This window comes from Chelonoidis abingdonii, chromosome 11, assembly GCF_003597395.2.
Source record: "Chelonoidis abingdonii isolate Lonesome George chromosome 11, CheloAbing_2.0, whole genome shotgun sequence".
Taxonomy (NCBI): Eukaryota; Metazoa; Chordata; order Testudines; family Testudinidae; genus Chelonoidis; species Chelonoidis abingdonii.
The window spans coordinates 45,548,038-45,574,970 of record NC_133779.1 but is presented as its reverse complement, the minus strand read 5'-3'; the positions used below and the strand labels follow the sequence as shown (position 1 = coordinate 45,574,970).

The following is a 26,933-nucleotide window of genomic DNA, read 5'->3' as shown; positions in this document are numbered from 1 at the left end:
AGGAGGAGAGAGAGGCAGCAGCAATATCCTTGCTCTCCAGAAACCTGCTTTAGTTCACGGTTGGTACCCATCCCCATGGCCAGAGGTGGTGTGGAGCTATAGTGGTGGAGTGCTGGACGAGACATAACATGCGGGCGTAATCGCTTGTTTAAAAAGGTGCAACTAAACATATTGTCCCATTTGGGACTTGCCCACCTCGTGCTTTGCTCGTGCTGCTTCAACTCGAAGCTTTTGTGAGGCAGGCTTGCGTATGTGTCACTGTGAAGGCCACAGCGTGATCGCTCCTTGAACATCCCCACAAGCCTAGGCAGTACTTTGAGCTCTCTCCTTTTGAGCGACTTGTTCAGGGCAAGGAAGCTCACACGGCTTTCACCCCTGTGGTCTCTCCTGTGGAGATCTCTCCATACCTTTCTGCCTCTACGGCGCTCCTCACAGCGATCCGTCCCTTCAAGCGGTAGGTTTTGGGTAAAAGCCACAGTGTCCTGTTCTCCTTGCCCATTCTTAGCAGCTAGATGTGACTCTCAGCCACCTCAGAAAACAGAGGTGTATTCCGTGACAGGGATACAGGTTTAAAACAAGCTTTGTATGGTATAGCGAACCGCGACACCTTGTGCACGGGTCCATGTGTGGAGGGCTAGTGAGCAGACCCCGGTCTGCACTTCACTCCTCAGTCCCCAGCCGACTCCAACATGAAAACCCCCTCCAGCCCCTCTCTGTGCTATCAGCCCTTTCCAGTGTCCCAGGAGGCAACTGATCCTTTGTACGTCCATACACCTCAGCTCACCTTTTGCGAAGGGGGCCCTCCAGGCCATCAGTTGCTAGGACAGAGCGCAGTATTTGGTGAGCATCTGGCCCTTTGTTCTGCAGCTTTCACTCACCTCTTATCCCCCCATCCACGATACTTAAAGAACTGATTCGGGGACACTGATTCTGCACCACACAGTGTTCAGAGCAACTTAAGATCATTTTGTTCATCAAAGGGCCAGGTCCGCCGCTTTCCCCGCCTCTCGCAGGCCCGTTCGTCTGCTGCCACAATACGCTTATGTGCCTCCCTCGGTTCGTCGTCAGGCTGTTGTATAGATTCTCTTTACAATGTCACTATCGGAAGACTTTTTGTGTGAGCGAAGATGCATCTTGGTCCTAGCTTGAATGGGCGCAGGCGGCAGTGCCGAATATGCTGTCGAAAATGCGGGTACGGTGAATGCGTTCGTCCAACGCGACGCTCAGAGCTTTTGAATAGTTTGTGAGAGGCTTGTCTGTAAACTGCAGAGACGACTGTGACAGCAGACAGTACCGGAGCCGCCGTACAAAAAGAGGGGGTGAGGTCCACGAGTGTGCCATGGGCAGCCGCAGAGAGGATTATAAATGAGCCCTGTTGGTAGCTCGCGTGATTAGACGAGACATTTCACCCGGCTGTGATGCAGAATCTGCATAGCTGCAAGGGCGTGTGGCTGAGGAAGAAAGGAATGCCGTGAGTGGTATATTATTCTGAACCAGCAGTGGTTCCCAGGATATGATCTAGCTCCAAAACTTAGTGCCTGTGCATTGCGGCTTTCAGTGTCAGCACAGTCGGTTTCCACCCGGGGTCGTGTGACAACAGAAGCCCGGCCTGGCCTCCGTGATTTCTCATTGGCACAAACCAGCATTCCTGCCACACAGCGCCCCCTAGTGCCAGGCCGGGCCAACACTGACGTGAGGAGAGCACCCCATGAACCACTTCCTGCTCGCACGGCGCCCCCTAGCGCCAGGCCGGCCAATCACTGACGGCGAGGGAGAGAGCGCCACTATGAAACCCCACTCCCTGCGCGCCACAGCGCCCCCTAGCGCTCAGCCGGGCCAGCACTGAACGGCGTAGGGGAGGGCGCCCCTATGAACCCCACTTCCTCTGCCGCAAACTCTCATGCCAGGCCCCTATGCGCCAGGCCGGGCCCGCACTGACTGGCAGAGGTAGAAGACGCTCCCCTATGAAACACCCACTTCCCTGCCGCCAGCGCCCCTAGCGCCAGGCGCGGGCCAGCCAATCTGACGGCGTGGCGGATAGCGCGCCTAGAACTCCCCCACTCTCCTCTGCCGCACAGCGCCCCTTAGCGCAGGCCGCATGCTCACTGACGGCGAGGGGAGAGCGCCCCTTGACCCCCACTCCCTGCCGCACAGCGCCCCTAGCGCCAGGCCGGGCCAGCACTGCGGCGAAGGGGAGAGCGCCCTATGAACCCACTCCTGCCGCACAGCGCCCTAGCGCCAGCCGGGCCAGCATGACGGCGAAGGCGGAGGCGCCCCCTATGAACCCCACTCCCGACAGCGCCCCTAGCGCCAGGCCGGGCGAGCACTGCGGCGGGGGAGAGCGCCCCCTAATGAACCCCACTCCCTGCGCACAGCGCCCCTAGCAGCCAGGCCGGGCCAGCACTGACGGCGAGGAGAGCGCCCCTATTGAAACCCCACTCCCTGCGCACAGCGCCCCCCTCAGCGACAGGGTCCGGGCCAGCACTAGACGGCGAGGTGGGAGTGCGCCTCCTCTTTTCAACCCCACTCCATGCCCACAGCGCCTCCTACGCTCCAGAGTCGTGGTCCAGCACTGATCGCGAGGGAGCGCCCCTATGAAGCCCACTCCCTGCCGACAGCGCCCCTAGCGCAGCCGGGCCAGCCACTGACTCGGCAGGGGAGAAGAGCTCCCCCCTATGTGGTGCCCCCACTCCCTGCCGCGCACAGCGCCCCCTAGCGCACAGCCGGCCCTTCACTGAACTGCGAGGGGAGAACGGCGCCCCCTATGAATCCCCCAGCTCCCTGCGCCACACTGTGTGCGCCCCCTAGTGCCTAGGCCGGGCACAGCATGACGGCGAGGTGACAGGCCCCCATGACCCCCACGTCCCTTGCCGCACAGCGCCCTCGCAGGCCGGGCCACATGAACGGCGAGGGGAGCCCCCGTACTGGACTTCCCACACCCCACTACCCTTGCCGCACAGCGCCCCTAAGCCAGGGGCGAGCTCCAGTGCCCCGCATGCCAAGCGCGTGCTTTGGGGCGTGCAGATGGCGCGGGAGGACTCGAATAGGTTGAAACCATACTCCGCAGGGCGCTGGCCCCTGGGTATGAGAACTCTGCCTTGAGCATGAGTTCAGGGTATGGTGCGGAAGCCCCCGGGTATTAGCACACCTTGGCTCACCTGCCAGGTGGGTGCTGGCACGTCCCGCCTAGCAAACCTGTTGCCCGCGTCCTAGGCAGCGTTTCTCACAGGCCGTTCTCTGTAACAGGAGCTGCGCTTGAGCCCTGCTCTATCAGCTCCGATCTCCGGGCAGGAATCTGCGTTTTCCTGGTTCTTCCGCTGTTACTCTTGCAGTGCAACCTTTCAAGAGGTGAAAGTGTTTGTAAATTGACACAGGGCCCTTTTATACACACCTGCAGCTTTAGGGCGAGAGCGAGCCTGATGAGTCTCTTACCCTGTTAGGGCTCCCCCACACGCACGCTTGGCTCCCATGTCAAGCAGGCGCATGCCAGGAGACACCGCCGATATCCGTCCGTTATCAGCACCGGACAGAGTTGAAAGCACGAGAATGGTAACAGGGTCGTCTGCGCCATACAGCGGCTTGGCACCGGTTCAGAGTCACAAGACATACGCATGAGTAGGTTCCTCACCGCACCATAGTCCATGAAGGTGATGCCGAGATAGTAATAAGTCCCGCCTCTGGGGCGCTCTCTTGTGCCAACGACCCGCAATCACTACTGTTCGTCACCACCCAGCCACGGTACTGGATAACACTCGGACACAGCTGCTTGGGTAGTAACAGAGCTTGGAGGCATCTTGCTGCAACGAGCCCCGCAGATACTGCTAGTAAAGCCAAGCCTGAATGGGTACGTGGCAAATTACCACATCGAACATCAGTGCTGGAGTAACAGAAGCTGGCATCTGCCGCAACGACCCCGCAATTACTGTAGTAATGCCAAGGCCAAGTTTATCTGGAGTTAAACTCAGACACAGTGCTGGAGAACAGAGCTCCGGAACCGTCTGGCAGCAGAAAACCCCGCAAATACTTAGTAAGTTGTCAAGCCAAGGTACGGAGTACCAGCATGCGAAACTAGTGCTTGAGTTACAGCCTCCTGGTGGTCATTCTCGCCGCAACGACCGCTAAATACTTTCAGCTAATTGCCGAAGCCAAGGTGACTTGGAGTACCACTCGAAACTACTCAAGTGCTGGAGTAACAGAGCTTCGGCCGTTCTGCGATTTGCAGTCTAACCTCCTGCACCTATACTGTCAGTAATTGTCAAGCCAGTTACTGAGTACCACTCGAATCCTACGGTGCCTCCGGATTAGTATACAGCCCTGGAGGCTGTTCTGGTCGCACACCCCGTCAATTCTATACTGTTAGTAATGCCAAGTAAGGTATCGCAAGTAACACACGACACTCACTGTCTGGAGTAAACAGAGCTGAGCCGTTCTTGGCGCAGCAGACCCGCAACACTACTGTATAACTGTTCCAAGCTCGGTTACTGGATATATAACTCGAACACAGCTGTTGCGCAGTATAACAGCACCTGTGCCAATCTGGCACAGGACCCTGCAATACTTGTAGTAAGGCGCAAGGTCAAGGTACTGGGTGTAGTAAACACTCGGATCAGGGCTGGCATTAACAGTGCGCGCGCCGCAGCATCTCCCAAGTAGTTGTAGAATGCAGCCAAGGTACTGTCAGTAATGACCACTCAGACACAAGTGCTGGGCCAGTAGAATAGTTGCTGGAGCCATGCATAGCTTAGCAGCGACTCTACACAGTATACTGATAGCCAATAGTCTAAGTCCCAAGATAACTGCAGACCACTGGACACAGTGCTGGATAACAGAGCTGGGCCCTCTGCGAGCGAGCGGGGGGCCCCCGACATACTGTGTAATTGCCAAGCAAGGTTACCTGGAGTACACTCGGGACAGCGTTGAGTAACCAGAGACTGGGCCCTCCTGGCGCAGCGACCCCCGCACATACTGTAGTAATGCCAAGCCAGTCTGAGTAACACTCGGCACAGTGCGGGAAAAAAATAACGAGCGCTGGGTCCGAGTCTGGCGCAGCCGACCCACATATCATTTACGTTTAGCAAGTGCCAAGCCAAGGTACTGGGAGTAACACTCGGACACAGTGCTGGAGTTTAACAAGCGCTGGGCCGTTGGAACAGCGACCCACAAATACTGTCGCAATGCAAGCAAGGTACTGGAGTAACGCTCGACACAGTGCTGGAGTAAAGAGGCTGGGCCGTCTGGCCCGCAGCGACCCCACAATACTGTTAGTAAATGCCAAGCCAAGGGAGTCTGATAACACTTCGCGACACAGTGCTGGAGTTTAACAGTCCCCTGGCGTTCATCTTCGGCTCCATCAGTGACTCGCACAAATACTTAGTAATGCCTCATCCTTAGGTACTGGCGCACGTTAACGCTGTCCACATTAGTGTATTGGAGTTACAGGCGGTGGGGCTGTTTTGGCACAGCGTGGATCCCTGCATTACTTTAGAATGCCATAGCATAATAACCTGGCTACAATCGCGTCACGTGCTGCTGGAGTAAGAAGCCCTGGCCATCCTGGTTACGCATTAGTACAGTGCGAACCCCACAAATACTGTAGTAATGCCAAGCAAGGTACTGGAGTAACACTCAGACACAGTGCTGGAGTAACAGCCCTGGGCTGTCTGGCAGAGCGACCCCGCACATACTGTAGTAATGCCAAGCCAAGGTACTGGAGTAACACTCGGACACAGTGCTGGAGTAACAGAGCTGAGCCATCTGGCAGAGCGACCCCGCACATACTGTAGTAATGCCAAGCCAAGGTACTGGAGTAACACTCAGACATAGGGCTGGAGTAACACTGTTGTGCTGGCTGTGGTAATGACCCCAAATACTGTCACAGCCCCAGCCTGCGGCAGTCCTGGGTCCCCAGTACTGGAGCACCGTTGTGCTGGCCCCAGTGGCTGGGGGTTCAAGCTAGACAAACGCAGGCTGGAAATCAGGTGCCGGTCATTAACGTTGAGGGTCATTAGCCAGTGGGACAATTTACCAAGGGCTGGGGGGATTTTCCATCAGCGGCCGTCTTTGGGATGTTTTCCTAAGGGCTCTGCTCTGGTTCCAGCAGGAATGAAGGCAGGGATATCCTCTGACCTGGGCTACGCAGGAGGTCAGATGAGATTGTGGGGTCCCTTTGGGCCTGGGAATCTGAGCAGCTGCCGCTTCAGTCCCAGGGCATTGGTGGAGGAGACGGGGCCTGTTGTTGAGGCCCCACTGAGGAATGGGGTCAGTGGGATCTATGCAGCTGCCTGCGCCCCTCACAACTGCTGCTCCCGGATTAGCCCCATGGATCACCCCCGCCCCTCAATTGGCCTTGGCTGGCAGGGGTGGGGGGGTCCTTCAGCATCAAATGTTGACTGATTTGTGCCCCAGTGGATTCTCTTCCAAGCACACGTTTATTGTCTTCTGGGCCCTACTGAAAATTCGAACCCTGCGTTGGCGTCTCTCGTGGGGCTGAGACGAGGCAGAGGGCGTGTGCACATGCAGGGAGAGGCGAGACACACGTAGCTCCGTGTGCTTGCATGCGCGTTACAGTCTGTGCAGCCCCTCACACGGATGGAGCTCCCCTACTACAACCAGGCCCTCTGCTGTCTCTGTCCCTTTAAATCAGGTGAGCACTGGACCAGCATCAGCTGTCCAGTCTCTAGTATCAGATCCTCCTGAAGGGAGGGAGGCTTGGCTCTTATTTAAAGTGACTGACCAGCCAACTCAGGTTCACTCTGCAAGAGTGTGGAGCCAGCTGGCTGTGCAGGGGAGCCCAGGTGAGCCTAGGGGCCAGGTGGCTATATGGGGTGGGGGGAAGCCCAGGTGAGCCCAGGGGCTGGGTGGCTCTACAGGAGTGAAGGGCTACTGCCAGTGATTCCCTCCAGAGGTGTCACCCCTGCTCTGATCTGGCCCCCTTTGCTCTGGTTGGGTCAGGGCTTTTCTAGGGGGGCTGGCAGCTGTCCTCCAGCTCTGGACACTGCCAGGCAGGTGGGGACCAATAGCCTTGGGTCAGAGCTTGCTTTGTGTGGGAGGTGGGGATGGGAGCAGCCAGAAGTCAGGGGGGCTTCAAACCCGTTTGTGCCATGGGCACCTTCTGACCCCTCCACTCCACAAGGCCCCTGGCCTGGGGCAGAGGGGAGTAGGGACAGGAAGGCCCCATCTGGGCAGGTGCCACTGCTGTCCCAAAAGTTTCCCTGGGGGACTGGCTGGCTGCAGGGCCTGATCCTGCCCTGCCCCTTGCGGGGCCTGTTCATCCTTCCTCGGTCCCTCGCGTTGGCCTTTCTGCCACAGCAAACCCTGTGGCACGAGAATGGGGCTGACCCCCATGCGGCGTGGGGCAGGGGGTCTCCTGGCTTGTGGCTCTTTGGTGGCCTGAATCCCAGCCAGGTTCCCAGGTGCACCCATCCCCAGAACCACCACTGCTACTTGGCCCCACATTGGCAGCCTCTGTGAAGAGACCAGGGGCTGGCTGGGCCCCACAGGCCGCTGTCCCCACCCATGGGTCCCTCCAGGCACACTAGCAGGGTGAGGCTGTGCCCTTCCCCAGCCCCCCATCTGGGCTCCAGGATCCTCAGCCCTTCGAGGTGCTTCTTGCAGAGCCAGCGCAATGACCTCTGAGCTGGAGCGTGCCATGGAGGGGCTGATCACCGTCTTCCACAACTACTCGGGCAAGGAGGGTGACAAGCGCAAGCTGAGCAAGAAGGAGCTGAAGGAGCTGCTGCAGACAGAGCTGGGCTGCTTCCTGGAGGTAGGGACCAGCCCCGGGGGTAGAAGCAGGCAGGCCTAGGGGACTGCCTCAGGCACTGGGTGCCCCCACCATTCCAGCACAGGGACCCCTGGGCCGTCGCTCCCCCACAGGCGCTGGCCTCCCCTCTCGTGGGTGGTCGCCAGCGGTAGAGCCATGCCAGGGCCTGGGGCAGGACGGCTGTTCCCTCGGGCTTGGGCCGGAGAAGGATCCCACATGCCCAGCCCCGCCCAGGCTGATGGGTCTCTCTGGTATGAAGTTTTCCAACATTCCTCTCTAACCTCGTGGGCTCCTAATTGCTTCTCCTCCCCCACTTCAGCTCTAACCCTTCCCCTCCCCGCTGACCCCTGCCCTCTCCTCCTCCACCCAGGGCCAGGCAGATAGCTCATGCCTCCAGTTTCCCACTCGCTCTCTGGCTTGTCCTGAGCACAGGACAAGGGCCTGTCACTGGGGATCCCTCCAGCCATCTGGGCCCCTTTCCTCTCCCATAGGGGTGGCCCCACACGCTAACCCTGCCTCCCCCGGGGGTGTCTCCGCTGCAGACCCAGAAGGACACGGGCACTGTGGATGGCATCATGCAGGACCTGGATGAGAACGGTGACGGGGAGGTGGATTTCAAGGAGTACGTGGTGCTGGTGGCTGCTCTCACCGTGGCCTGCAACTCCTTTTTCTGGGAGGACACCTGAGCAAGGAGCCTGCACCGCCTGGAGCCCCCTAGAGCCGCACAGCCCTCCAACCCCATTCTGAGCCAGCTGCCCACATCTCCTCTAACCAGCTAGACAGAGCTACTCATTAAAGGCACTGAACCCACCCCAGTGTCCCGCCCCTTCCTCGGAGCCTGGGAGTGCAGCTGAGCAGCGTGGGGAAGGCACACTGCTGCAGTGGGGCAAGGGGGAGCGCCTGCTCCCCAAGTCGACATTATCCCTGGTGTTAGAAAAGGGTGGAGGTCATGCTCTGGCCTGTGGGGCTGAGCTCAGGGCCCTCAGCCTCAGGGGTTCCCTGGGGGGGGCATGAGTCATCCATTTCCAGGAGAGTCGCCTCTCCGGTCACCTCGGCCACCAGCGAGACACACACCCCTTTGCTCTCCACACCCCTTCCCACCGGGCCTCTCAGACCCTCCTCCTCTGACCCATGAGCCAAGCAGCTGCCCCATCCCCAGGCCTTGTCCCTTCGCTTGCCCTCGCCTCTGGGCTGAGAGCACAGGCTGTAAGCTCTGGCGTAACCCAAGTGCCTCAGCCAGGATCACCGCAGAGGCTAGTTTGGCCCTTTCTCTTCCCACATTCATGCCCATTCGTAGCTGGCAGCATGTAGCACAGGGCCCGAAGCAGGAAAAGGAGGCAGGAGCCTGCTGGGAGGGAAATGGGGACACAAGGCGGAGGAAAAGGGGCAAGAGAAATGTGGGTGACAGGTGGTGGCTGGACAGCCTCCTGCTGGGGTGGTAGGAAATCCACAAATAAGGTGCTGCGCCCATTCCCCAAGGGGAAGAACCTGTTCCTAGCTCCCTTCCCAAGAGCTGGGAGCGGTCAGGAGCCCAATAAACAGCCTCCTCTGATTGGTACCGGCTGAGCCGCACGCAGCGCAGGGTGGCTAGCGGGGCTGACACTGAGTGTCACAGACACATAGCTCCGCAGCCGCCCACCCATTCTGCGGATTTGACGCTTCTCTGGGATGGTGCCAAAGCACTTTGCAAACTAGATACCGATTCTCCTGAGCTGCAGCCACCTCTGGGGTGGAGGGTGGTCATCTGTGCACAACGGTCAGGAACAGAGGGGGAGAGCCTTGACAAGAATTAGGCGAGCGGAGGGAATCTTTAGGAAGAATGCCCTGGCATCATTAATGTCTGTACAAAGCTGACAGAAGCTCAGCATTGACAAGCTCATCAGAGGCAACCAAACTGCACAGAGACTGATGCATCTGTGAGCAGAAAGCAAAAGGACTGGAGAGAATCAGGTTGGATTTGAACCTGTGAACCCAAAGAATCTGATGGTGAGCTCAGGCAGCCCCTGTTCTTTGCAGCAGGTTCTCATCTTCCCTTCCTACCCTTTGCAAAAGAGAAGATCGAAGCCTGTGATGCAGAAAACGGCATTGAACCCCTAGCAGCAGATAATAAACTGATCTGTCGTAGCCACAGAGACAAACCCACCACATTTCAAGGGAACACAAGTACTCGGTGGGATGTGAGAGTTCTCTGACAACAATGTAAGCTAGGACTAAACCCACTGCAGTCAGTGGAGTTACGGAGCAGGAGAATCAGGCCCACTAAGCAAGAAAGAACGTGATAAGCCAGTCAAGGGCTTGTTTAAAACATCTTTTTTAATTGTTTTTCCATAGTGAAAGTGATATTAACTGTGATCCCCCAGGCAATGTTGCCAAGTATGGTGATTTCATCCAGGGGCGGCTCTAGACATTTTGCTGCCCCAAGCACGGCAGCATGCCGAGGGGGGCACTCTGCCGGTTGCTGGTCCCGCGGCTCCGGTGGACCTCCTACAGGCATGCCTGCGGAGGCTCCGCTGGTCCCACGGTTCCACCAAAGCCGTGGGACCAGTGGACCCTCCGCAGGCATGCCACCGAAGGCTGGCTGCCTGCCTGCTGCCCTCCCGGAAACCGGCAGAGCGCCCCCCGCGGCATGCTGCCCCAAGCACGCGCTTGACATGCTGGGGCCTGGAGCTGCCCCTGATTTTATCATTAGCCTCCTGATATTTGATGTTTTTCTTAAAGTCCCGGCTCCTGGAGTTAGGAGATAGCAGGATGCTCTCAGCTTTCATTTACAGACAAAAATCCTTGGGGTTGCAGAGAAAAGCTAGAGAACGTGAATCAATGCAACCCTAAAGGCTCCAGAACCAGCAGCGAAATAGAAAGAACTTCACGCTGATTACGTTTTAAAATCTCAGCATTTTTAATCCACTCTCAGGATTTTTTGAGGGCTGACCCACGATTTTTGAAAGCTTGAGGTTGGCACTAATGCTGCATGTGTAACACACACAATATTCTTCACCACGGCCGCTCGCTTCTGCAAATACAAAGCCACAAGGACACTAGCGGGTGCATTCTCCCAGGAATGCACAAATCTTGATTAGAAACTGATGGTGCCACTGCCAGTTGAAGCAACGGAGCACTGAACTCTGCCCTCTGCAGTGCTGGTGCACACGTGGAGTAATTCAATGGGGATCAACATCCATGGGAGAGAGCCTTATTTTCTTTTTCTTAGTTTTTACCATTTTGCTGCCAGTTTCACCCCCTTGGCAGGCCCAGAATGGTGAATGGGCTGGCAACTTTGCAAGCTGAGACTTTCTCCTGATGGTTGGCATCTCATGCACTACACTTGAAGCCTTCATTTTAAATAAACCCACGTCATTTTGAAGAAAATCTGCAAACCATGAATGGAGTGTAACTGATGCATCGACCTGTGCCTCTGCAGACAGCCTGAGCCAATAGCTCTGGGAGATGTCAGCTGTCCAGCTGACACAGAAGCGGATTTGTGAGGGAGTTGTGTCAATGCTGCTAGCTGGCTTGCTGCTGAGCCGAGTAGGCTGGAGGAATTTCATATTACACAGATCTGTACAATCAACTGGACTTATTTTGGTGTCATGAGCGGGGAGGGCTTGGGCCAAGGACTTCTGACCTCTGAGCCGGGTTGGGTGAAGGGCCACAATCATCTATCTGATCGATAACTCATAGGAAGTGCGGGTTTCATCCACGCAGCATGCTAATCATCCAACCCTGGGGGATCCCCTTATGGGAGCCCGAGGGGGAGTTCAGTCCCAGAGGCCTTTGCTGATGGTCACTGTCACCTGGGGTTGGGTCTGAATATGGACCTAGCATGAGATCCTAACCCTGCCCCCCAACCCTCACACAGAAGCAGCCACGTGCTGGAACGGCTTTGGGGGCATGGTTCTCCTAGCCCACCACCCACCCTACAGAGGAACAACGGCTGCCAGGTTATCCCAGCCAGAGCAGGGGAGCCCCCCATACCCAGCTGCTTCCAGAGAAGTCAAACCCCAGGACTCCCACAAGTGGGCTCCCTCCACCCAGCCCAGGCCTCACAGCCACCTTGGGGCCACAATCCATGCCCCCCTTCCCGCCCAGGGTACCCCCCAGCTGCACTAGGGCCCTGAGCTGCAACTCCTCAGGCCTGGGGCCCTGCCTTCTGCCCCAAGCCCCCTATATCCCAAGCTGCTGCCCCCCACTCCAATACAAGGCTTTGCTCATGAGGCTCTCCAAGCCTCTGCCCAAAGCCCCCCCTATCCCAGCCTCTCCCCCTTCCTGGGGCCCTCAGCCCCCATCCCCCCTCAGATCCATAGCTCTGCCCATGAGGCCCTCCCGGCCTCTGCCCCATGAACCCCTATATCCCAACCTGTCCCCCACTCCAATACAAGGCTCTGCCCATGAGGCCCCATATCCCAACCTACCCACCCCATCCTGGGGCCCTCAGCCCACACCCCCACTCAGATCCAAGGCTCCGCCCATGAGGCCCTGGCAGGCCCCGCCCACTGTACCAAGCCCCGCCCCTAACCGCCCCTCCCGAAAAGGGAGTGGTCACGTGGCTCAGCCCCCCAGGGGGAGGGGGCGAGCGGGAGTGATCACGTGGCGCAAGGCCCCGCAAGGGGCGAGAAGAGTCACGTGGGCGCGTTCTCGCGGCTGCGCAAAACGAGGCGGCCGGTCGCCATTTTCCCCGGCTCTGCGCGCGGGGGGAGTAGGGAAGGAAGCGGCGGCCATTTTGTTTTCGGCGCTCGAGAGCGAGTGCAGCGGGGAGCGGGCGGAGGGGACGGAGCCCCACGGAGCCAGCCCCGCGCCCCATCCCCGCCCTGCAGCCGCGCCCGGAGTCCTGGCGACCGTCTGCTTCGGTGACAGAGGGGCTCTGGGGGCAGGGAGAGCGGGGCAGGGCCCGGCTGAGGCGGGGCTCACGGGGTGCTGTGATCACGGCGGGGGCTGGCCCCGGCCCGGCGACTCCTCCCTTGAGCGGGCCCGGGCAGCGGGCCTGGGGAGATCAGCCCAGCAGAGACCCCCCCGCTTGAGGCCAGCAGCCTTCCCGCCCTGCGGGGCCGGGCACCGGGGCTCGCGGGGCCGGGCCTCCCTGCCCCCCTCGTTGCGAGCTGCCCTATGCAGGGGGCTCCGCCGCTCCCCCCTTGCGCCCCATCTCGGTGGCTCGGGGCGCTGCCGTCTGGGACTTGCTCCCCGCATTAGGTGTGTGGCTAATAATAAAGCTGAATGGCTGGCGCGGCCCCGACCTTCCCTCGGGGATCGCTGTCCGCCTCCCTTGGTGGCCAAAATCTCTCTCGGGCTTGGGCCCTGGCCGCGCAGTGGTTCAAAAGGCACTAAGTAAATTCCAGCTTTGTTGCTGTTGTGCTTCCCTGCCCCCTGGGACGGGGATTGTTTGCTGGAGAACCGCGTTAGGCTCTCTGTGAACTGCCTGTTCAGTCGCTGGGGTGGGGGGGACCTAAGTGTCTGAAAATGGAGGTAACTGTCCCGCCCTCTCAAAGACTATCCCTGTCCGAGCAAGCGGTGGACATCACTAGTGTATCTGACTGCTGGGGTATTGGGCTGCGGCGTGGATGGGCCATAACTGCTCTGTAAACAGCAGAAATGTTGAATAAGCTCATAGTATGTTTGGCGTGCAGATGCGGGGCATAGCCCCTTCCCTAGGCCATCAGCCTAGTGCTTGGCACGCCTCATACCTGCGCTGTGCCGGGGCTGCTTGCAGAGGAGGGAGCATTGGCGTAATTTGGCTAGGGTCTGACAAGTGATGCCTCAGTTCCAGCTGAGGTCATAACTTGGATAGAGGAAATATTGCATCCAGAGCCTTAATGTCTAGTGCAGTGGTTCTCAAGTGGTGACCCCTTTCACAAAGCGACCCCTCGTTATAAGGTAAACACTTTTAAAATGTATTTAACACCATTATACATGCTGGAGGCAAAGCAGGGTTTCAGGTGGAGGCTGACAGCCTGTGACCCCCCCATGTAATAATTTCACGGCCCCTTGAGGGGTCCCAACTCCCAGTTTGAGAACCCTCAGCCTAGTGTATTAGAAACTGAATCCAGGATCAGAAAGATTAATTCCTACTGCTCTCCTGCTTAGAAAAACATAACCTCATTGAAACCAGCCAGTTAGAAATGATCTTCACCAGGCTGTTAATGGCATACATAGGTGAGATCTTCAGTGAAAGTGGAATTTAATGTTTCTGTGGCATTAATCTGACACACAGTTGAGAGATGAGATAGCATAACTCAACTAGTTTATTGAAACTTACCTTTTAGGATGTTTCATGATGCTGTGAAATGCACTGCTAGCGCAGTCACATCATTGATTTACATGGTTCTTGGCTGTCTCCACACACACAAGTTTGGCATGGAAAATCTAGCCAAATAATTTCATGGGCTCAGTTCTTCTTACTAAATCTAGCTATTGTTTGTTTCAGACGATCGTGATCTGAAGATGGCTGCGCAGTCAGCGCCAAAGGTTGTGCTAAAGAGCACCACCAAGATGTCTCTGAACGAGCGGTGAGGAAGCCAACAGCAACTTCAGCTCATAAGAAATTTTTACTTAATTGTCACTGTGTCCAGTGTCCAAAACCAACATGGTTTCTGCCCTGTTTTAACCTAACTAAAAAAGAAGCAGGTGGCTATGCACCTCTGTCTTAAGCTGCAACAAATGTGGTACACGAGGTTCAAAGGGCCATTATTTTGGAGGATTTTGTCAGTAGCTGTTAATAGTAAACTATATGAGACGTAAATGTGGTGGGATGTCTTATTAAAAAAAGAGAAACCTCGCACCCTCCCTTTTTCTTCCACGTTTTTACATTTTATATAGTTGACCACTGCAGCATGGTAGCATGTTACCGAAGCTGCAGAAGGCTTGCTGCTTTGTCCAAGGAGACACACGCATGTGGTCTGGCCTGTAAGAGGCATGCAGCAGGCCACCAAACCAGCCCAGAGGCCCTTTAACAATGTTCTTGGGCCTTGTAAGAGGCAAATGCTTTGCTTCGTCTCCATCGCTTTCCTTTCTTGGCACTGCTTTTTATTTTCTCTCTTAAAGAGCCCTCTGCTCTTTCATGCCATTAAGCTTTTGCAAATCTATAGTGATGAACTAACAGTGAAGCTTCTGTTCATATTTCACTTTCTCACTAACTCACTCTCCGGTTAAATGTTAATATCATTAAGCCAAGGAAAAATGAAGCCGTTTATATGCAGTCCCTATTCCAGTGTTCACTGCAGTGAGCGGTAGTCTTTGCCAGTGCTTGTGATTTATGGCTGGGCAGGCAGATCGTTAGGGTGCAGGGGAGTTACCTGGCTGTTAATTTTGTTAGTTCCAGCCAGACCACATTGAGCACTTTGTAGTGCTTAATTTCATTATTTGTAGCTATTGGGATACTGTAGACACTGATTACTAGTAAGGAAGCCTACGTTCCTGGTGGTACGTTCACACCACATAATTTTTAAAGGCAGAAAATCCCTAATGCACCAAAGAAATTCTGAAATACCAGCGAAATTGTAGTCTAAACGAATGCACTCATATGTTGGCATCTCTTATGGTGATAGAATTGTCCTCCTTATAAGTATTATGCCAGACCCTTGATTTTCTGTTGTCAGAGTGATGCGACTCATAAATATGCTTACTCCCCTCAGACTATTAAACAGTTTCCCTTCTAAACTATCTGTCTTGGCTTTTGCATTAAGATTTCAGTTTGCTTTCCTGTTTCGTTGTAATGTCTTCTCCTGTCTCTCATGGCCATTTCTGCTTGTTGCTTGTTTTTCATAACTTCTTTTACCTTTAAAAGCAATAACTTAAAACTTTATCACTTTTGAATTAATGTGTTGCACTTATACAAATCTGCATTTCCTATTCTAGCACATTTGTGGAAAACAAAGAATACATAACTCGCATATGACATGATCTAAGTGTGCCACTTTTTACATAAAGTTCATGGGATCTGGAGCTCCAGTCTTGAGAGCCATGAAATGCCATAAATGTTTGTAATAAAACTTTATTTAAACACCCATTTTGTTCGACCTTGAAGCTTTACTAATATGCTGAAGAACAAACAGCCGATGCCAGTGAATATTCGGGCTACCATGCAGCAGCAGCAGCAACTGGCCAGTGCCAGAAACAGAAGACTGGCCCAGCAGATGGAGAATAGACCTTCTGTTCAGGCTGCCTTGAAGCTTAAGCAGGTGAGAGAAGGTGTCCTATTGCACTGCAGACAGTTGATGATGCCTGTCAGCAGCTGGTGGCTTTTCAGGATATGAGAATTTTTCAAGATGTCGCTTGAAAGTAAGAGCTGAGAATGTTTGGAGGAACTTCAAGAGAATTTCAGATTGTCACTGCAGATAAGTAATGCTTTATAGGTTGTTAATTAATACTATTTAGTTCAGTTAGTCTGTCATGTCTTCTATTGGTTATTGTTTGTTTAAATCTCCTCTTTTGCTATTTTCCCAGAAGAGAGGACAACCTGAAATTTCACAGCTTTTTCCTTCTCCCCCACCTAAATGGTCTGATTCCAGTTTTCTGGATCTGCTGAATTCTTAATGCCTTTATGTAGCTGCTTTCGTATTGCAACGTGTTAGCTCTTGTTCCCTGTTAGTGCCTTCTTTTTTTCTTTTTTTGAGGGGGCTGGGTCTGCCTTTTTTTTCCCCCCCCTTTGTTTTATGCTATTGCCAGCAGTTGTCTGAACAAGAACTACAGGAACTAAAAGAGTTCTTGGTTTCTCATAAATTCTTGCTGAAGTAACAAGAATCTTACTATTCCTGTTATCCCCATAGACTGACCAGAGCAGTATGCTACTGAGCAGCCCAAAAGTTGGCATCCATTTGAAGGTCCAGTGTGGAACAGCAGATCTGAGCACGGTGTATTCATATTGAGTTGTACATCACATTTAAATAGTACCTGTGCATTGCTCAGTGAATGGGGTCTGCTAGATGTGAGCCCTCATTGATAAGATAGTGATTAGAATATGGGGCCCAAGAGGCAGTTAGCTATGTTACTGTGCAAAGTGCTTCTTATCAGAGTATCTCAAACTGTAAAGAACGTAACGTGCTGTATAACTGTTAGTGCAGAGAGAGATTTGGAGAGTTTCTCCTGAAATTTGTGTATGTATGGTCCATGGAAATAATTAAAACATGGGTCTGGAGGGTCCTGCTACACTGCTGTTTGTTAGCTTTAAATAGCAGCCTTGCATGACTCAAATACAGTAGTCGTTAAATATAATCCCGGACATCTTTGGGCACACTAGGAGAGAACTGTGGAAGGTTCTATTTGAGCGGCTTTGTCACATAACTACAATCTTTATCTGACTCTTGTGCTGGAGTTTGGTGTTTGTTCTTTCATGAAAAGGAATGTAACTACATTGCACTCAGAGCCCAGGAGCCTGCTGTCCCTAAAATCAGAACCAGGTGCTAGTAAGGGAAACTTTGTCTGGAGCTTCTAAACAAAAGCTCTCTATATGAATAATTTATGTTTCCACGGAAGGGGTTTATAATATAATCTCATAAGGGCTTCACCAGTGATATGAAAGGATAGGCAAGTCTCATTTCCTAAAGTACGTTGTTCCCTTTGTTTGCGGAGTCAGTGAGTGGCTGAATCTGTGTGAGGAAATACAGACCCTTTCACTTTACTTCACTGGCACCTGTTTCACTTTTTCATTGGAACCTTGTGCACACACGTGCACATATACACACTACCTTTTAGGATTAAACACAGTTCTGGATCTTGCTCCGCAGTTCAAGATCAAAATGTATATTGGGTTTGAGGTTCATGTTTGAACTTCCGATGGAAAAGAAGGTAGAGCATAGCTCCTTCTCAGTCAGCGTAGGTTGCGGGGGTCCAGAGCTGCCTGTAGAGCCTGGAGTACAACCTCCCTCTAATGCCCTTTCTCACGTTGAGGAACTTGGCTGCCTTGAGGAGCATTATGGAAATGCGTACAAGTAAATCTCATGTGGAGATAGAGCCAGCAGATCGAGTAGAGCATTGCATACTAGGACTGGTGGCCTCTATGGGTCACACCTCCTTATTAAAGATGACAGCTGCAATGTGTTCTTCTGGGAGAATTCGGGGACTCTAGTAGTGTTGGGTTGCTCTTCAGCAGTCATCACTAATTGACTTTGGAAAGTCTATTCGCTGGTACGTAGGGGAGCAGGGACTGTTCCTCTGGAGGAGCATCCTGTGAAGAATATTAGGGTCTTGTGCACCATTGGGAGGCCATGCAGTCACAGCTATGAACTTTCAACCTCACTACCCACCCTACTTCGCTCAGGTCAGCACCGTTTCCCCTACTGCATGACCATCCCTTCCTGTGTTACACCAAGTGGCAGCCGATGTGCTTCAGTGTCCTGTTCCAATTCAGATAGTACAGGGGGCAGGTTTGGCTGCACAGGGTAAAGAATTGGGTATTGTAGACCTGTTGTGGTTCATCTAAAAGCTGTTATACTGCCTAAAACTGTGAAATGCCTGAAATCTTACGATTGTACTCGAAGACAGCAGATATCTAACATCATTCTAGCCCCTGCTGGCCGCTCTCCAGAGAAGGGGTTGGATGAAAGCAGCTTTAAAATTTGTTTGACACAAAGAACCAAATGTATGGTATAATGCAAACAAATCTGAAAATTAAGCCCAAAATATATTGGGCTGTGTGGTATAAAGTGGGTCTAAGTGTTTCCTTAACTGCCTTGCACTGAGTTATTAGTCATTTGAGAGGAGAAAACAATCTTGGTCTTAACTCTGAATTTCTTGGCTCTTGTGGTTTTTAAGTTGGAGCTTAATGCAGTTGTTTTGGAGGGGGTGAATATTCCTGTTTGTGCTAGCTTATAAAGACAAATATGGAAGGGTTTAGTCTCTGTGGATGTCTGGGGAAATCTAGACATAAGATTGTTCCAGTGAGATTACTGGATTTGAAACTTTGGGCATATAATTATCAGAGGCTGAGTGCACAATTCTGCTGGCTGTAGACGATCTAACTTTTTCTCTAGACGTTTGCAGCAGGCTCATCACTCGTTCCTGAGCACCTTTCTCAAAGGGAAGGCTGCAGCCCACCTTGGAGATTAGATGTCTGTTTCACTTCTTAGCTGGGCTTACACTTGACAGACTGGCCCTCTCTAGACAAGATCTTTCTTGAGACCTAAATACTTTGCAGTGGGTCTTGGGCCCTGTCTAGATTCTGCTTCCTCCTTTGCTGGTGGAGGTATCTGCTTCCATCTATGCCAGTTGCATGATAACTCCCTGATAGCTACATGACGTTCCTGTTTTTAAAAAAACTTTCATTCCAGAAGAGCTTAAAGCAGCGCCTGGGTAAAAGTAACATCCAGGCACGATTAGGCCGGCCAGCAGGACCCCTGGCTCGTGGAGCTGTTGGAGGACGAGGGCTACCTATGGGTCAGAGAGGTTTACCACGAGGAGCCATGCGTGGTGGACGTGGAGCGAGGGCGTTGCTGAGAGGAGGCATTCCCCTCAGAGGTGAGTATATTGTTAATATGGGAAATAAAATATCCCTGGGGGAGGATATTCAATGACTTCTTGCGAAGTTTGACAGCTAGCTTCTTGTTTTGATTACCTGCTTGACTTTTTTTCCTCACCCCATTAAAGGTCAGAGTTTACTTCGAGGAGGACGTGGTGTATCCCCTAGAATGGGCCTGAGAAGAGGTGGCATTAGAGGTCGTGGTGGACCTGGGAGAGGTGGTCTAGGCAGAGGAGCCATGGGTCGTGGAGGAATTGGTGGCAGAGGTTAGTGTGCTGACATCTGGGAAGGCATGAGGGTATTGTTTAGAGAAGAATCTGAAGCAACCTTTAACTTGCATCTTCTTGGTTAAAATATAATGTATATTATCACCTGTGAAGTAGAATCTCCACCATAAAGATACACTTGTTTGATACTATGCTGTACAGTGGATACAAACACATTTTCATTTTCTGAACTGTTGGTTTTAGCAACATTTGTGCTGAAAGGCCAGATCCTAGTTGGTGTCATTGCTTCCCAGAGGGTTGTGGATAGTGGTGGTGAAACTGACCAGAGTCTTGTCAGTATCACGCTCCTCCTTGGTGAGGCTTTGAATAGTGGCAAAGGCACTGGTGCAATTTCTGTACAAACGACTCTGCATTGTTTCACTTTCCAATCAGGAATGAAGTGTAACCTTCACAACCATATGGTGCACATTCCTTAAGCGAAAGTCTAAATTATGCAGAACCTGAGGGCTTAGGCCTCCAGCCTCAACAGGGAAGTGTCCTACTTGCTGCTTAAGTGGAAATTTTTCAGGCCCTGGTTTTATTAGTTCACTGGGAGTTTGAAATGGAATCTGTTCCTTAAATAGTGCAAAGTATTAAATTACAACAGTCCCCAAACGGGATTGGCACTAGAACAAATGTAGGCTGCAATCGGAGCTGACCTAGTGGAATCATTTAATGCCCAAACTAGAGAATTCTCAAATGGGATATCACAGTGATCAGAGCACACTGAGCCACATGCTGTGGCTTTTTATTTTAGCAAAAGGCCCATTGGTTTCTTTGCAGCACCTGTGTTCCTAGATGCGGGGGCAAATGGCAGGTAAGAACCTACAACTTCCTTGCTTTTGTGAATTAACATTGGAGATTTAATATTATTTCCTTGTCTTCCTTGTTGAATGACATTAATTCAGTCCTAGTGTGTTTTAATGCCGAAACAGGTCCCTCAGAACTAGTTTGACACCTAATGTAAAATTGATGGGATATGTATCGAGCAAGCTTATTCCTAATTGTTAATGGCATTGCTGCTTTCTCTAAAGCTTGATAGGAAGGGTGGTGGGGAATAAATGCTGTTTATACTTGGCTAGTAACTGTCTGATGCATCAAGGCACTAGTGTGTGTTAGGGTTTAATGCCAGGCTAAAATGGTACCAAGCAATGTAAAGTGTACCATGGGGCTGCCCTATGGACCCTGCCTTGATGCTGATGGGCACACACAGCACTGTACAAGACTGCAACTTCAAACGCCATCTCAGGCAGTGGAGTCTTTGCTGCTTTTAAAAGTACATACACTGTATGGAGTTTCAGCACTGTATGGGCTGCCACTGTCTCCCGGAGGGGCACAGGATCATTAGGGCTTTGATATGTAACAGGTATACAAAAAATATTCCACACCACCTGTTGGGTCTGCTTGGGCTCAGCTGCAAAAAACATTCTTTAAGTCTCGCTCAGTAATTCTAGATGACTGGCATTGCAATAGCAGGGTCTGGTGCAACACTAGATTATTTATACTTGTTCAAAGGAGAAAACTTCCTGTTTACTGTGACAAATAGTTTGTAACTTGTCCACAAGTAGAAAGTCATTAGTTCTCATACTACGTAAAGTAGACGCGTGTATTTAGAGTGCAGTAAAGATATGTGGTGCTTTACAAAATGGGTTTAAAGAAAAGGTCTCCACTCAAGAGTTTGGTGTGATTCAGATAAACTTGCCTATAGCTCAGGGAAACACGAGAAGCTCTGTGAGAAGGAGACAGATGTAGGAAGGTTCATGGAAGTGGGTTTAAAGGAGGAAAAGAGGGTGCTTGTCACACCGGAGAAAGGAAAATATCCCATGCACAGGGTTGGGGGCAGCGTGCGAGGTAATAGGATATGGATATGGACGAGTATAATGAGGTTGGAGGATGAACTGAGAGCAGAGATACTGTGGGGAGACAGTTGTCCAGAGATTTGAACAGACACTTGATGCACAAGGAGAGAGACAACCAGGAGAGTGACTTGACTAAGGGGCTGATCTGGTCAGTAGCAGAAGCAGCACCGTTGGCCACCAGCTGTCTCCACCTTGCACGTGGCTCTCTCGCATACCATGTAGTGTACAGTGTGCCACTCAGTGGTCTCTACATTGGGTGCTGTTATGTACCTGAGTGCTTCTTCAGTGGACTGCCTACCCAACTGTTGCCTTGTCTAGGTAGTATGGGGTGGTGAGTTGAGGGCGCACGGGCAGCTGTAGCTAAACTCTCATCGGTGGGATTAGGTCAGATCCTTAATGTTTGCTCCCTCTGTCCGAGTCTGGCGGTGCATTCCAGTGTGGTGTGTAACTGTAATCTTGTTTCACTGTAAGGTCGTGGCATGGCCGGCCGGGGAAGAGGGGGCTTCGGTGGTCGTGGCAGAGGCAGAGGACGAGGAAGAGGGTCTGCACGTCCTGCGTTGACCAAGGAACAACTGGACAACCAATTAGATGCTTACATGTCTAAAACGAAAGGACACCTCGATGCTGAGCTGGATGCTTACATGGCTCAGACAGATCCAGAAACCAATGACTGAAGGTCCTTCTGATAGACTCTCATTGAAGTTAATGTGTATGTCAATGCCCATAAGCTAAAAATGGAAAAACCTGATTCATGCTGGAAGGACCTGCAGGAACAGGGGTGGCTCTGTTCTAACAAGAGATCAGATTTTAGTATGTTTCTCTTACATTTTGATACTATATGTTGTATGAAACCTTTTTTGGATTGTTTTTTATAATTTTTCCTAACTACTCTGAACATGAATGTGACAGACGAGCTGCAGATACAGCTACTGACATCAGTGCAGGGGTGTGCTCGGCACGCCAGCCTGGCTGCGATGGCACACTAAGTTCCTTTGTGTTTATGAAGGGAAAATGCTGCATGTATGCCACAATCTGTGCATTTTTAGGTGAAGTGCTCGTTGGTGCGGAACACAAACTGGGGGATCACATGGTTATACCTGCCTCTTACTCTTCATGGTTTGTTTCAGGGTAGGAGTTGATCCCATAGTGTGGCTAAAGGGTAAATATCCGCATTTGCAGTTTTATTGTTGCAATAACTCATTTGAAGTAAACATACCAAAACATCTCCCTCCAGGACTCCCTAATCAATCAAATTCAAGTTAAGAAAGATAGACATGTCAGTCTTTTATTTTGTACCGAAAGTTCATTCCCACTGGTTGCTAGCTAGAGAGGATTTTCCAGGTTAAAGGCTGTTTTTCAGATAAAATTTGAATTTATTTTGTATCATGTTTGAAGGGATGGCACTAATGGCTTCTGTGTACCAAAATCTAGAAAAAGAACTAGCTTCTGTTTTAAGGATCTTGAAACAAGCACATTAATGATGCCTGAAAGAAAATCATGGGTAGAATAGTCTCTCCAAAATCCTGGGTCCAAAATTGGTTTTATCAACAAGTGCTGTTACCTTTCAGTGTAACCAAAACTGAATTTTCAATCCAGACCAACTTTGGTGGCGTCTGTGGTGCATTTAACCTAGGTTGGCTTTAGAAGTTGAGAAGGGGTTTGCCTTCGTCCCTATCCCCACCCCCTCCCCCGAAGATTTAAGTTCAACCATCCTGTGAACTGTTCCAGTTTCAATGGAATCTTGTATTTCTCATTCGTTGTGACAAAGGAGAAACAATTATAAAAACAATATGTGGACGTTGTGGATTTTTTTAAATGCAGTAAGTTGTAAGAATGGTATTCTCAAGCATTAATTGTTGATAGTAAAGTCTGTGGGATGAATAACTTTTCTAGTGGATATGAGAAGACAGTAAACGATCATTCTCTCCTGAATGGAACATCACAACTACGGTTAGAACAGCTTCCTCTCCAGTGGCTGGCAGTCCATTATAGCTGGAATTTCATCTAAATCCCCTGTTCTCATGGGGTAGGGGACTGCCTGGTCCCCCCTTTGTTATGCAAGCTGTTGCTTATCCAGGGCTCCCAGCTAATTTGTACAGGGCATCCTTGTCATTTGACTTACGAGACAAATGGCACTTGCAACGTTTCTGAGTTGACACCCTGATTCATCTTACATTTGGTTTTGACTACAATGCTCAGTCCAGCAATGGAGTGGATTGCGGTTACAATGTTTCAACTTACCACACAATTTTCAGGAGCCAATTGTGGGTAAGTCCCAGGGCTTCCTGTATACCAGTTCAAAGAAGGAAACTGACATTTCTCCTCAGCTTTCCTTGATTATGGCTGTGTCTGCCTGTGATAATTACTATAGTATGTAAGGGCATTCAGACTGCCAGCTGCCTTTTCACACGCTTTAATGCTGTGATGTAACTGAGCGTTTGCACTTTCAAGAAGGATCTGCTTTACTAGTGGGGCCAGTAGATTTCAGTACTGCTATAGGATGTTTCTTCCCTAACCTCCAGTTATCTTTGTCTTGAAAATACTGTCCCCCTAACCCCTGCTGCCAGTGCTTTAAGGTTGCCAGTTGAAGATACTTGTTTAAAAATGATATATCTTAGTCATTCAAGGGACACGAGGTGCTAACACAGCCCCCAACACTTATGTTGTGTTAATTTTCCTCTATTTGGGTGGCAGAGACTGCAGGACAGGGTTAGGTGCAAACATCACAGCATGCTGCTGCTTCAGGAATGGGCATATGAAACCTGAAAGATTAAAGTGACTGAGTTATGAGAAGGGGACACTATAAATAAGACATCAAACTCTTTACTGTTGTCTATTTACTGTGCTGCGTCTAGTCTTACTGTTTGAACAGAAAAATGTTTGCCTTGTTCCCTTAAATTCTTTGAATGCTGAGCTGAAATACTCCCTGAATAGAAAGGAGCCTAGGCTTCAGACTACCAATACCGTTCATGAAAAGCAAGCCCTGGCACTACCCAGGTTCTCTGTACATCTCAATTTAAACATTGAAATGCTGAGTGAGCTTGCCCAACTTATCCAGTCACTAGGTGCTGCTGCAGCTCTGCCAGTGAGAAGGCTTCTCAAAGCTTGTTCCAGCCAAATTTTCCCCACATCTCTGGCTTTCTGAACAGTGTTTTGTGGTGGATTGAGCTCATAAGACACACATCATCCTCCCCCTTCCAAATCTATATATCACCAGTGCCTTTAAACTGATAGAGTAAATTCACCTACCTGCAACTAATGCGAGACTTTACTGGGTATTTTTAGTTTTCTTTTGACAAGGCTCCAAGTGAGTAGCGGGGAAGGGGGGAGGTGTCGTTTGGCAGGGGAATGGGCTTGCTAATGGGCTATGGAGCCTCTGGGTCTATGTACAGTGAGATTCTGCTGAGTAGTTCCAACTACATATGGGTCTGTCTAGGAGACTGACAGTCTTAAGAGGGCCCCCAAAGAAGCAGCAGGCCTGGGGACTGTTATCCTAGAGGTGTCTTCCTGCAAGGCTGGACCTACCGCTCCTCTTCTGTGGATCAGGTTGGCTCTCAGGGCTGCATCTCTCATCAGCTCTGGCATTTTTTATTTAAAAACAAAAAAGTGAAGTGAGTCCTGCCGGCGGGGCTTAGCTGTCACTGTGTGACCCCCCCACTCCCAGCAGGGGCCAGACAGCCTTAACTGAGGAATGGCCTGTGGTGCCTAGGAAAGCTGGTGGGTATGGTCCATTGCACCTTCTGCATCAGCCTGCATGTTGGCCACAGGCAGGAAGCTGCTATAGGGCAGTGTGGGGCATGCCCTCAGCTCTCCCCAGGGGAAACAGAAACAACCACACAGCTTAGCCTGAGCTTGGAACTCCCAGCCTGGATCAGACCTGTGGTCCATCTAGTCCTGCATCCCATCTGACGGGCCAGTATCAGCTACAGCAGAGGAAAGGTGCAAGAAGACCCAGTGTGGGGATAACCTCACTAGGACACTTCCATCCTAATGTCCAATAGTTACAGGCTGACTCTGAGGCCAGGAGGGTTCGAAGAACAAGGGTTTTTAATGACAACAGTGGGGCCCTCCCAACACAGGAGAAGCCCTACTGAGCTCCATGGGACCACTCATGCATGAGATGGGTCAGTGGGGGCTCAGGGTGCACCCACAGCAGGAAAATAATTCTTACCAGGGCTTAGCTACACATGTGGTAAAATCCTAGTGAAGACAAGGCAGCTTGTGGTTTTCCCCAGTGCTAGCAGGATAAGGTAAACACGAGCGAGAGCCTAACGTTTACCTTGAGCTGCTAATGTGTTAAATTTACGGCGCCTTGACTTGGCTTTTACCTCCTGTCTATAATTACCCCAGGGGAGGAACATCCTTTTCTGCCTCAGGAAGACCAGGATTTCAGCCTGACCTGAAGTTCTCCCACAGGCATGGCAGATAGGCGTGTGATTGTTTTACTGACCTAGCTCTGCTGGTGGAAGCCCTGTTAAACGCGTTACTGTGCTGTGCAGACAGAAGCACTTTTAGACAGATTTAACCGCAGCAAAACCTTCCAGTGCAGCAGTATAACTACCAGTGAAACACCCCCAAGTGTAGACAGACAGGCCTGAGTCTATAGCTCTGCCCTTGTCTCACTGCCCTCAATTACTGGCAGCAAAAGTTGCCTAGTGAAAATAGTGTCAACAATCTAAGTGGAGCAGCTGAAACTCCAGGAGAAGAGGATAGCGCTGGCCCCCACCCCCTTGGGCTCCCTGCTGCTCTCCCTTCCCCTCTCCTCTCAGCCTTTTGGGTCAAAATCTGGGCTAAACCCCACTGTTGTTAAGGTCCCTCTGGCCTGCTGGGGCTGTGGTGGAGCCCAGGCATTGCCAGCTCTGCTGGGAGCAAGGAGGGAGTCATGCTGCACAAAAGCCATTCCTGGCTGTGGGGCCAGGTGGAAAGACGAGTGGCTGGTGCTAGAGGGAGGCAGCTACAAACTGCCACTTTCCCCCATTGTTCTGGGTCCCCTGGCCTCAGTCCCCTCCAGTGCAGCCTGAGGCTGCTCGCTGCAGCCCTGCCCCAGAGGCTGGGTCTCTCCCCCACCCACGCCTGCTGCTAACCCCAGTCACTGCCCCCTGCCCAGCTCCAGAGCCTGGGTTCCCCCCCACCCTGCTGCTAGCCCCACTCACTGCCACCTGCCCAGCTCCAGAGCTTGGGTTCCCCCCACACCCTTGAGCCCTGATGATGCCCCACTCACTTCCCGCCCCCCAGCCCTGCTGCTAACCCTACTCACTGCCCCCTCCCCAGCTCCAGAACCTGGTTTTCCCCCAGTCCCCCCATTCCTGCTGCTGGCCCCACTCACTGCCCCCTGCCCCCCCCAGCCCTGCTGCTGGTCCCATTCACTGCCCCCTGCCCAGCTCCAGAACCTGGATTTCCCCAGCCCTGCTGCTGGCCCCACTCACTGTCCCCTGCCCAGCTCCAGAGCTTGGGTTCTCCCTACACCCCTGAGCCCTGATGGTGCCCCACTCACTTCCCCCTCCAGCCCTGCTGCTAACCTCACTCATTGCCTCCTGCCCAGCTCCAGAACCTGGGTTCCCCCTAGCCCCCCCCAGCCCTGCTGCTGGCCCCACTCACTGCCC

General features: G+C 52.1%; 3 protein-coding genes across 8 annotated transcripts in view; 2 read left to right on the top strand and 1 right to left on the bottom strand.

Annotated features, from left to right (window-relative positions):
- The window catches only part of S100A1 (S100 calcium binding protein A1), a 10,537-nt gene extending 1,968 nt beyond the window's left edge, over positions 1-8,569 (top strand). Inside the window, exons 2-3 of the mRNA XM_032793631.2 lie at positions 7,615-7,765; positions 8,305-8,569. Of these exons, the coding sequence (XP_032649522.1) occupies positions 7,625-7,765; positions 8,305-8,448 (285 nt within the window). The 5' untranslated portion in view covers positions 7,615-7,624 and the 3' untranslated portion in view covers positions 8,449-8,569. The remainder of the gene's footprint in view (positions 1-7,614; positions 7,766-8,304) is intronic.
- ILF2 (interleukin enhancer binding factor 2) overlaps positions 1-26,933 on the bottom strand; it is a 270,325-nt gene that overhangs the window by 203,678 nt on the left and 39,714 nt on the right. The gene's annotated exons all lie outside the window — the stretch shown is intronic.
- Positions 12,464-23,127, top strand: CHTOP (chromatin target of PRMT1). Of its 6 annotated transcripts, none has more exons than XM_075071034.1 (7): positions 12,487-12,606; positions 14,178-14,259; positions 15,777-15,930; positions 19,021-19,204; positions 19,334-19,471; positions 20,255-20,288; positions 21,802-23,127. In XM_075071034.1, the coding sequence occupies exons 2-7, from the start codon at positions 14,195-14,197 to the stop codon at positions 21,932-21,934; spliced, it is 708 nt and encodes a 235-aa protein (XP_074927135.1). In that variant the 5' UTR covers positions 12,487-12,606; positions 14,178-14,194; the 3' UTR covers positions 21,935-23,127. The 6 variants fall into 6 exon arrangements, with proteins under 6 accessions (XP_032649523.1, XP_032649524.1, XP_074927135.1 ...); XM_032793636.2 differs by having other exon boundaries at positions 19,018-19,204; XM_032793632.2 differs by lacking the exon at positions 20,255-20,288 and having other exon boundaries at positions 12,464-12,606; positions 19,018-19,204.